A 12802-nucleotide genomic window follows, 5' to 3' on the forward strand; every position below is an offset into this window, starting at 1 on the left:
TACCGGTTTTCGAAATAAATAATTTGATATTTAATTCAACATATTGTTTTTTTTCTCTCGCTGATATTTGTTATTTACCAGCATTATTTCTTATTAGTAGCACAAAATAAAAAGTAACGAATGTTGAGTAAGGCTCAAAGTGAAGGTCGTTCTTGTTTTTTGTTACTATTTTTTTTTGCGCGGGTATTTAGCGTGTAATATACAAAAAAAAAAAAAAAAAAATAAAATAAAATAAAAAAAAATAAAAAAAATAAAAAGATAAAAAAAAAATTAAAATAAGTGTATCGAATTAAAGCAGTGTCTACTTCCATTCAATTCAATGTATTCATGTCTATATATTAACGTATTACGCAAGAATATAAAGATCGTTAGTTTTATGTAAAAGAATGCGAATGAGAAAAAACTTAATTCTGTCCAAATTATATCCTAGATCTAACGTAGATTGAGCTTTTGCAATTGCGAAACCTTTTTCTTAGTTTGTTAGTTATTGAAATATGCGTATTTTGTAAATACGACTACAAGCGTGGTTGAATCTGTATAGAATACGTACATTCCGTGAATCTTAATGCGAGCGCGCCGTTGTAAGATATGGAAAAAATGAATTAGACGTAGATCATTGATTCATTTTTAATTATGATGGAATGAAAGATAATAACGTCCTGGATGTGACTATGCAATTGATTTTTGAAATAAGTTATCATACATATGTAATTAATACGTAAAATAAAAATACTTGTTTATATAATAAGAGTACTTTATTACAATTCTAACCACAACTTGATTTTTCACAGTGATTTAATAATTTTTTGTTATTTTTTATTATTTATTTTTTATCGTTGCTGAACATTCCAAATTATTTTGCAATTATAATAGATGTATGATAAATTGTACGCTTTTCTTCGAATATTAAAAGGTAAAAGAATAATATGTAATGGATTATGTATCTTTAATATAATAATTTAATAATTATTACTAATGTTTTCGAAAGCACTTTTAAGAAAGCAGATTATCCTACATGTTATATGCTACGTTAATAATTTCGAATGGTACTTGAATAAATAATATAATAATGTTACTTTATAATAATTTATTTATAATAAATTTTACTTAGTGTGCATGCGAATGGAATTACCATAACGCTGCCCATATAATATAGTTTACATTTCGTCATCTCTCTTATTTTACATTACGTACAGTCGCTTATAATTTTTTAATACATTTTTTTCAAATAATCCTTTCGTAATTTGTCCATCTATTTCATGATCGTAATGTGGTCGACGAAATATTTGGCTAAATCGCTTGTAATCTACACGGAATTCAGAGAAATGTATAGTAATCGATGCTTCCATTTGGTCACAAATTTTATTCCACAAATTAAATCTTTCAAATGCAGTTCGCAGCTGTCTTGGCTACAAACTCTACGTTTATATATAACTTGCGTACTTCTCATACAGAGAAAAGAAAGATAGATTTCTTATATCCATTATTTCTTCGTAATTTTTAGACGTTATTCTGTATAATTTAATCTTTTATTTTTTTTTAATTTTGTTTTTATTTGAAAATTTATGGATTTTGTTGATACACAGAGCCTTACGAAGAAACAATGGGACTGATTTATATTCAAGATCACTGTATGAAAATCGATCGTTGTTTGTAATTTTTTTTTTTCGCTAAATTTCTTTTAATGATTAGCTAGAAAAAAATTGGTCATATGTTCTTTATTCACGTTTTTATGCAGTATGGATTATTTTAGGCTAATTTTTAAATTTATATTGTAATGAAAAACGTTACTGCATTAAAATCGAAAACTTATTTGAACTATACAAAGAAATTTTTTGTTAATACATATTATTTTATTTTATAAAAAAATAATTACTTTATTTAAATTTGGAATATGTAATTATATGTTTGTATAGATTTATACGTGGACATATGTATATATAGGTAAACGTTTGTGCATATATATATATATATATATATATAGATATATGCACACACAGACACACACAGTCACACACGCATGCAAAACTCATACGCATACGTATATTTATGTTTATATATATATATATATATATATATATATATATATATATATATTTATGCATATGTATAGTATGGAATTCAATACTTACTGCAATGTTTTATGCAAAATGATGGATTCTAATATAATTTTTCTTTCATCTACGGCAGTAACGTTTTTTCTGACGCAGTGCTTTCATTATTATTTTTTCCAATAATTACTAGTTTATTCTTGTTATACTAATAAAATATAATTTTTTTTATTTCAATTCATAATAAGAAAAGCATTTACTTTTTATTTTTCTTATTATTATTATTTTTTATTATTTTTTTTTTTTTTAAACAAACGATTCTAGAATATATTCTATATGTATATTAATTTTAGAAACATCAAAAAAATTGTTTTTCCTATAATATCAATGACAAAGTCAAAAATACGTGTGCTACAATGGCACATGAATTTATCGATATTTTCTATATTTTATTAAATATTGAAAGATACATTTAAATTTATCAGGAAAAACAATAAGCCTTTACTTGCATCGATTGTTTTGAAAGTATCCAGACGTATAATGATTGAAAATAAACTATATAGATATAATTTACGTATATATTATTAACAAATATCAGAAAATAACAACATCTGTTTTTCTTCTAGAATACACTAATATTATATAATGAAATGTAAATTTCTAATACGAACATGAATAATCTTTAACAGTTAAAAGTTATATTATTATTATTATTATTATTATTTTTTTTTTTTGAATTTGAATAATTCAAATTACGAAACAATGGAACTATATATATATATATGTAGATATATAATTTTTACAAAATAAGTAGGTGCTATAATCATTACAAAATAATTTTTATTACTATATTCTAAAAAAAGTAACACAAGACCATGATATACAGAAGGGCGAAGAGTGTAAAATTTAATAACAAAAATCTTATTTGGATAGAGTATTTATATAGATTTATAAATAACAAAGTATATATTATTTTCTCTTAAGAAAGACACTACGAAGATTCGAGTATTCACTTTCTTTCATTAGAAACCGTGACGCGTTTGGGCACTGTATTTCATTATACATTTCGTCGCGTACTGTTGGCGTTGCAAATAGAAAATTGTCTCTCCAAAAAAATACTTGACTAGCCTTATCTATTTACAAATTTTATATTTTTTTTGTTACTTTTATTGTTACTATTTTATATAACTTCAAGTGATATTTCAATACTTCGACTATTGAACTTGAAGCTTGATCGAGCGCTCACTATATTATCTTTATATTATATAGGTATTAAATTTTTATTGAATAAATGATAATGTTATAGAAGAACTACCGAGAGAAACCATTTATTGCAGCACGACGAAATAGGTAACAAAAATTTCAGCTCGAAATATTGAAGATTAATAATGGATGTATTATGTAAATTGGTCAATGAATAATAATTTTGTATGAGAGCGATTAATGCCCTTCTATGGTTTATAATACTGCCGTTAAGTAAATATTCAAACTGTTCAAATTATTGTATAAAATTATTAAATATTAAAATATTGTATACTAATTACTTAAAGAATTTGATTTTCTGATTGTATAAAGAATTATAGTGATTGTTATTTATGTTTGAACTGGTAATCTGAATAAACGATGTTATGCGTCAGATATTTTCTAAATGTTGATTTGCCGTGCGTAATATTTCATTAATTTATTTTAAAATTAACGCACATATTTATAAATAAATTATTGTTGCAGCATAGATTTTAGTGTTCAGCAGATATTTTAATCACGCATAATTGTTATGAATAAATAAGGTCGATTGTCAGCATGAATGAATGATTTTATATAGTATATTTGTAAATATTCTTTGTAAATTAATTTTTTTTTTTTTTTTTTTTTTTTTAACGTATTATAAAACCCTTTATTATAACACTTGAATCAATTTTAGTAAACTTTTTAAATTTAAAGAAAAATATTTAGCATCTTATGTGTAATACGATTTATGTTTACCAGTAGATTCAGATATGGACTAAAAAGTAATCACACATTTGTTATGTTGTTTGCCCACTTTTTCTACTCAAATTATTATGATATTTTGATTAAAACGACGTATCATTTTAGAAGAAATTTTGTGCATAATTCTTTTTTCTTCTATCCTTCAATAATACTATGTTATTAATGATGTTTCTTAAGGTTTTGTCAATGTTAGCTGTAAAAAGAAATTTCGTTGTTTTTTTTTTTTTTTTTTTTTTTTTTTTTTTATTTTGAAAAATTTTTTTGTAATTGTGAACAATGTTAAAAACAGTGTTAAAAACAGTGTTAAAAACAATGTTAATTTGAAATAGTTATTATCGGTAATTCATAATTCACTACTGAAAACTTCTTTTATTTTATTATTATTATTATTATTATTATTATTATTATTTTTTGTTTAATATCGATTAATATTAAGTTGCGTATTATTTTGAAGAAAAATTCAAATATAGAATACTTTTCCGTCCAACCTATTCACATTAACTGTCATAATAACTACATATGCATTTGAAGGTCCCATTTTCAACAATTTCATGCCCGTGCATTAAAATAAATATGTTTTTTATATACTAATTATATGTTAATTACTTCGGTATAATGAGAAATATTGTGAAATATTTAATTTTTATATCAGCGGAATTAGAAGAGACGAAAAATTGTATTTGATAAATACGCATAAGTGTACAATTTAAAGTACGTAAACTTATAGATAAATATTCTGATGTGCATTGAATCAGACTTTAGGGTTGAATGCAATCAGACGTTCTGTTTAAATTATGAGCAATGTTATAGCATGAGTTAAAGCGTGTAACACTCGAAGATTACCGATATATAGGATAAGTTTAATCACTCTTACATACACATTGCAATCGATATCGCTAAGTCTATAATTATATCATTTCGATTTACATTCTACTTTTACGCATACGTATTTTAAACAAAACTTTATGTTAGCGTTGTGTCTGATATGAATTAAAATGGTCATTTTACTTTACGCTTCGTCTTTCATCATTAAATTATTTTGCTTCATCTACATAGTCAAACATACAGACGCGCGCACACACAACACACACAACACACACACACACACACACACACACACCAACCACACGCTCACGCATGCGCACACACAACACACGAACGAACGAACGCGCACAATATATATGTATTTGCCTCTAGTATAAAATTATCGACATGGATCATAATTATGTCATAATCGTTCATCTTTAAAGGGCACTCGAAGTTGCTAAAACACATAGTTTTTCAGGATTTTCTGTTATTATATTCACTAATATTTATGTATCTGTATACGTAATGCAACGAATTCATTATTCTTATATTTTTTCTTATCTTGAAAATGTGTAAATAATGACCGATCATAGTGTAGGAGTATTTAATTTAATTAATTTGCTATTAATTAACTTCATAGAAATATTAAAATCGAATACAAACTACTTGTTTTCTCTTTATGAGGCAAAAACTGCCATTTGCATGCCAAAAGCTTTGTTCTGAAGAGTATTGCGAGATTCTCTTTCATAATTTGTTAATCGTCGCATTAATTTAAAAGAAATTTCATGGATTATAAAAATTCAACTATACATTTCTAAAAATACATTGATCTGTCTTTAAATTTTTGTTTCATTGAAGAATTTTAGTATTTATATTTTCATACATCTTTGAAGTTTTCTTTGAAAAAAAAATTTTTTTCTTTTAATGCCGGCTTACAATTTTCTCGAAATAAGACATTCCGTATATTTATATTAGTTATTAAAATCATTTAATTTAGCAAGGGATAATAATAAACACTAAATGTATGTATCATTTCTCCTTGACATCTCATAGCTAATTTAAGTTTTTCTAAAACGTATGTCTACAAGTCAAACATCTTAATATGTAACTCTCGTATATGTATGTACTAAAGTTTAGTGGTTAGTTTAAGAACTCCTTAAGCTAATAATCTTTTGAAGAGTATTCTAAATTATAACTAGGACGTGGTTGTGATTATATGTTGGATGTAAAAAGGTTGATATTAGAAGAAATATGTCAAAAGCAAGGCGATAGTTCATATTTATATGGCAATGAAAGCTCTCACGTTGTTGGTTCCGTACAACGTGAGAGTTCCATTCTTTATATACAAATACTTCCCATCGGCGTTTTTAGAGAGAAAAATTGTTCCCAGTCTCAACCTTTTGTGAACGCTTATAAATTTTTATTATTTATAAGTGAAACCGATAATATAGAAATTAAAATGAATCCTTACTGTTATTACAAACGATTATATATATATATATATATATATATATATATATATATCGGTCTTTTTAATATTTATTTAAAAATTTACTTGCATTGATTAGCTAATATCGTGTTACCTCATATCAAAGCATGTGGTATATTACATATTTAAAATATCTTTAAGTGCAAAGTAATATGTTTATTTGTCGTTTCACCTTACAAAATGGCATATCGTTACAAATATCTATGTTGCAAATCTCCATTAAGCTCGAGCCGATGTACTTACGTGAACTATCGTTACTACGGTATGTAGAATAATATACTTATACTTAAAAAGTATCCAATTTCAGGAGAAATGATACGAATTCAAGACTGCCCTTTGAGCTTGCAAGCCCGAGCGAACAACAATGCCGCAGGCTCGAACGGTGCGTTAATCAAAGCCGCTCGATAAACGTAACAAGGCATCGATGGCGTATGTCAAAAATAAAAAGACAGACCAGTTTCGTTGAGCGTATGCAGACGAAATAACAAGGAGACGAAGAAAATCCGCGCCCCACTCTTCGCCGACTATACGAATGACTAGAATACAGGCATAAACGGGGAGTTGATAATCATTTAAGGAGTGCGAGTCTTGTCGGCACGTGGGGGCCAGCCTAGAGCCACTTGTTTCTCACAACGCTCGATAGTCTGCGCCCCCACATGAGGTTATATCATACGATCGTGCCTTGTATGTGTTGGGGATCCTGGGTGGCGGAGGTCCCGAGGAGCTGTCCCGAGGAGGTTTGCGATTGGGCTCCGGCGTAGGAGACCGGGGAGTCGTAGAGGCCGCCCATGGAGCCACCGAGGCCGGAGCCCAGGACGGGCATCGATGGTAGGCCGACGTCGAGGATGCCTGTATTGCTGGCGGAGCTCACCGGCTGCGAGCTCCCTTCCTCTGGTGGCGTTACTTCCAGCCCGATCGAGCCATTCAGCGCTATCTTAATGGGGTTGTGATTCGAGGGGTGCGACATGCTGCCGAGCCCAATGTCCTCCAGGCTGCTTTTGCGCCTCGTTGGGATGCTGAGACCTTGTCTGTCGGTGGGAAGATTTTTATTTTCAGTGGTTAATTAGGAGATGGCTGTTTGTATTTGTTTAAATCGACGTATTTCTCAATAACGAATAGAATATCCAAGTATATATATATATATATATATATATATAAATGGCAAAACTGAATTTAACTTTGAGTAAAAATGTCAAATTTTCATTTCAGCTTTAATTTGTTCGATGCTTTTTATTGGGACAGTCGAGGGAGAAGGGAAAGATTTCTCAAATCCGAGATTACCTTACTTTTCTTGAAGACTATGAAAATTAGCTTAATCATAGACATTATTAATAATAAACTTTTTATAAGATTTACCGTGTCTCTATTGCGCATAGTAATAATTATATCTTCAAAAGAAAATCCTAAAGCTGCATAATTAGCTTAATTAGACTAGCAACGCAGAGCTAATCGGTAAAGAACGCAATTTTAATTCTCTCGCTAATTAGATTTTCCTACCGTTTCACGGAAAAACCATTAGCGTAGCTTATTTAACCTTATTTTCAACTCGAGTGAAAAGAATTAAAAAATGTCATCTAGCTAGACATTGACATTTGTTCCGATGCTTTACCAAAAATATACACAAATAGCAAGCAATTAAATTTTACTAATAATACGTAATTTAATAATCGACTGGATAATTAATCATATTTTCCAAATAATTGCATCGCATAAATTGATTACTCTCACATTTCGATAAAATTATTTTATTATTAACTCTCATCATTATGAAATTATATTAAAATGAATTTGAATTCATTCGACGGTATTACAAAGTTATTATTATCAGTGCGTTAAAATCCGACAGCTTGCACACACACACACACGCACACGCACACACACACACATATATTATATTTCACCGCCTGAGTAATCTTATAAACTGTATTTTTACCAAACCCCACAACAGAGTATTAATTAAATTAATGTCCATTACGTTAATTTGATTGATAAGATATATTGAATTATAACTCGACGTGAGAAAATAGTCATTATTTTTACGTTATATGTCTCGATTAGTATATATATATATATATATATATATATAATATCAAAAGCCGTAAAATTAAATATTTTAAAGCTGCGAAATTGCGAGCCTCGGCACACACGATTATATCAACCTTAGCGACTACTAAATTTATTTTCTGATTTCTTATAATTCGAATAAGTTCAACAGAAGCATAGGAAACAGAAGCATCGCTACCCAACTCTCCTTATTTCGTGCTAAGAAACATTTGCGCTTAAGCCATAATAACCAAGTGCATCGATATATCGAGATTCATACCTTAAGGAGTTGCTGCGCCTCAGCAGTATGTCGTCGACGACGCGCAACGAGTTGGATCTGCCGCGCAGACTGCCGGCGACCGTCGGACTGTCGGGCAGGGAGAGCGAATTGGATTTGGTGGTACTGAGCGGCGGCGCCCTGGCGATGCCGATGCCGGAACCGCGCCGACTCCCCGGACCGCCGCCGCTCTGAATGACGCCGCCGCCGGCCCCGGCGGCACCAGCCCCCGCCGAGGTGACGGCAGCGCTCATCTGAGTCACCAGTTGGGCCGAGCAGAAGCTGATGTTGCTCTTGCGTCTCGAATTATGGCGTTCGAAGGTCTTCTGGGCGGAGAAGGGCGAGGGCCGCACCAAATAGACGATGTCGCCCTCCTCGAGCTTCAGGTCGCACGAGGGGTTGATGATGACGTACGAGAGCCGGCTGCGCTTCTCAGAGACGTCGTCGTAGTCGGCGATCGGTAGGTTGAGGGACTCCATGCGCGAGCGCACGAGGTTGGCGATCTCCGCGCGCTCGATCTGTTGGGAGTGATTGTCGCGCGCCTCGTCCCCCATGCTCATCGAATACTGTGCGGCGCAAGCAAAATGTGAAAATGGGAGAGCGTTAATTTTCCAGTCGCCCGGGTGGACGTACGGTCAGGGCTGCTGAAGCGGGCTTTTACGGGATCATTCGGAAATTCCATTGTCCCGATCGGGAAGTCAGCTGGAAAATTGAGCTTCGCCCCGTGAATCGAACCCGACGGTATTTCAAATTTTTAAGGTGTTCCGGAATCGCGGCTGGTATTGTGCGCGATAAGAATGCATTCATTTCTGTATTGATTTGGAGAATGGCTATGGCTTGCAGCTATGTCGGAAATCTAAATACTATGATAATGACGAGCAACGCCATATTTGCTGGAAGCTTGGTGTGAATATTTTGTCGGATTTTCGGTCTACGCAGGATGCTTTTGTGACATGAGATTTTATTAAAATTTTTACTAGTACCGGCTTTCAATATATAAACAAATGGGTTATAAAATTTATTTCCTTATGTATATATATATATATATATATATACATTTTTTTACATTGAATTAATTGGAAAATATTGAGGATTTTTTTAATGATATATTTATATAAATAAGCAGTGGAAATTTAGCGATTTCGAAACGTAATAATGATCGTTACTCTGCATGCATTATTTATTTTCCATATTCATTTTAATAATAAATTATTGAAATAAGTAATCTCTTATTTATAGCTTTAACATTTTTTTCCATTTTTTTTTTTTGTCTCTTGTAGCAATAATTAATTCAAATATATTTATAGGGATAAAATACGTACTTTAATACTTATGTTGCGCCTCATGCCCCCTCCCCCGCCATGCCGCACACACATGCATGCACGCGCGTTCTCACACGCACATATACGGGCTAACGCATACCGATCTCCGCTCGTTGAATAAATTACGTAATCTAACGAACTACGCGAATAAAATGTATTATAATTTTAAAAAATACATTTTTTTTTATATATGCAAAGTTTAATTGTAAACGAATTATATGGAACGATAATTATTTTCCATTTCAATTCATTTTCCGTCATGATATGCCTAAAGTATATTCCATTGTAATTATATATGAATAATTTAAATTTATGTACAAATATAATTTCTGAATGATCCCTTACTTTACATGTCACATTAAAATAAAATGAAGCGTATATTTTATGCAGCAGTCTCGTGCGTGACTCGCTCGATTTAGATTTTATTCATTATTTGTAATAAAAACAATACAAATATTTCTAGAACATTAATCCCGACTGCTATGAGTATTTTATACAATTTTATTAATTGTTATATTCCTTAATCTTATGTACGTAGAGAGAGAGAGAGAGAGAGAGAGAGAGAGAGAGAGAGAGAGAGAGAGGGGGGGGGGATTTAGATTGTCTCGGGGACGAATATTATTCTTAAAAACATAATGAATACTTTAATGAAAAATTAAATAAGTGATACGCGAGCGTAAATGTCAAAATCTTATATTTTAATGTATTCATGGAACGATGATTGAAAAAAATTTCGAAAAAATGAAAGACTAACTAAAATATTGTACATGTAGAGAATGAAAATGTAAAATATAAAGTTATAATAAAGTAAAAAAGCTATATACAACTAGGAAAATTAAAATTTTAAAACCTTCTGCTTGAAAAATAGATATTAAAACTTTAATCTGCTATTTCATTTTAACATTTGCATAATAATTTTTATACTCGTGCATTACTAAAGCATTTCCTCACATTTGTTACACACGTACGTAAGTCTGCATATATTTATAACAGATTTTTTTTTTTTTATTTTTTTTTTATTAATTCAATATAGGGAATCCAAATTATAATCTGAATATTTTTATTATAAATAAAAAAGTATAAAATATCATTAAGGTTAGAATATATGAATCGATCATTTAAAAGTGAATTTTAAATTTATACTTTTTTCATTAAAATTTACATAAACAGGAAGTAGATTAATGAGAGGTAAAAGTAATTATATAAGTTTGAAATGCTAATAGAATATTGCAAATGGATGAAAAGGAAAGAATAAGTACATCGATAGCCCTGGCTCTATCTTTCCTTCTCCACGAAATCAATGCTTTTCCACTCGATTCCTTCGAGTCACGCTCGAAGAGGAGCACATCTGGAAGCGAACTTCCTGCTCTGGCAAAATAATCAGTCTACCACATTGACACCGACAGCAGTAAAAGAAATGAGCAAGAATCACAGAGCACAGAGTGGCACATACACAAAAACAACTAGACACAAGCAATGCAAAAAGGGCTTTGGAGCGCATGCAACATATTCTCCCTGTACCGGCCCGCTTCGTTTGCCGTCTTTTTTCATTCTTCGCTTTCCCTTTCATTTTCTCTTCGTGCTCGTAGTTGTAGCCTTAGTCTTCCGTATAAGCGCGCGGACCACGTCAATTTACTCGTTTACACATGCGGACGTGTGACAGTATCGAATGAAAAGCAAAAAAAAAAAAACAAACAATAAAATGGAACAAAAGTAAAACAGAGAAAGGCAAATAGATGCATAGCTAAACGGGTAGGTAGGTGGAGAGAAAGAGATAAAGAGAGAGAGAGAGAGAGATAGAGGGGTGGAGAAGAGAAAATTTACGTTGGCAATTATATTTGGAGAAGAGAAAGGAAAAAGTATTTGTATATATAAAAAAACATTTCTAAACTATAATTTATACTGCTTCCGAAATTAATTTATTTAGATATTTATATAAAATTTTGTTGAAAAATCGGTCAAATTGTTTAGAATACGTATGAAAGAAAATTTGATGGATCAAAGCTTTTCAAGCTATATTTAAAGCTATAAATTGATAACGATTTAGAAGAATGAATTTGTGCATCATGCAATGTATTGGATTTAATATTTTTTAAGGAGAGTCACAGTAGATATTAAAATACATAAATATAACTGAATTATAATTAATTCCATTTAAAGGATTATTTCTTTGATAATTATTACTTCAATAGTTTTATCAGTATTTAAAGACACAGTTGTTAATCAAATTGGAATATTAAAGTTTATCCTATTGAACGGAAACGATCGTTAAATGCTTATATTACGTCTTCTCTCTGACAGTATAACAGTCGTAAATGTTGCATTTAATTCAATAATTTTATGTATGTGTTTTAGTTTATGATAGTGATATCTATCGAATATCAATGCTTTTATTGCTTTGGAACTATTATTAATATAATATCCCATTAGGTTTCTAAATAATTTTATATAAAGGCAAAAAAAATAAATAAATAAATTGAAGATAAATGATACGAATGTACTTTATTTATAGAAATATTTATTCTATTAATTTATTAATAAATTTTAACATAATAAATGTTAATGAAACAAAAAACAATGTTTGATAATACGAAAAATATAAATCTATAGAATCAAAATATCGATAATGAAATTTTCAAAAACAAATAAGTTTGCAAAATTAGTCGCAATAAATGAACCTTAAATTTACTGATTACTAATCTATTCGCATTATTTCATTTTGAAATATTACTATTAGAAAATTTAATAATATAACATTAAATATTTACTTAATTGATTTATAAATTTGGTATAATTAGAGTTTCTGATATATAATGTGAAACTT

General features: G+C 30.1%; 1 protein-coding gene across 1 annotated transcript in view; it reads right to left on the bottom strand.

Annotated features, from left to right (window-relative positions):
- Positions 1–6715: 6715 nt before the first annotated feature.
- SLO2 (slowpoke 2) overlaps positions 6716–12802 on the bottom strand; it is a 162237-nt gene continuing 156150 nt past the window's right edge. The window contains exons 24-25 of the mRNA XM_011506186.1: positions 8660–9222; positions 6716–7364 (exon numbers count right to left, since the gene is read on the bottom strand). Of these exons, the coding sequence (XP_011504488.1) occupies positions 7004–7364; positions 8660–9222 (924 nt within the window). The 3' untranslated portion in view covers positions 6716–7003. The remainder of the gene's footprint in view (positions 7365–8659; positions 9223–12802) is intronic.

This window comes from Ceratosolen solmsi, unplaced genomic scaffold, assembly GCF_000503995.2.
Source record: "Ceratosolen solmsi marchali unplaced genomic scaffold, CerSol_1.0 scaffold7, whole genome shotgun sequence".
Taxonomy (NCBI): Eukaryota; Metazoa; Arthropoda; class Insecta; order Hymenoptera; family Agaonidae; genus Ceratosolen; species Ceratosolen solmsi.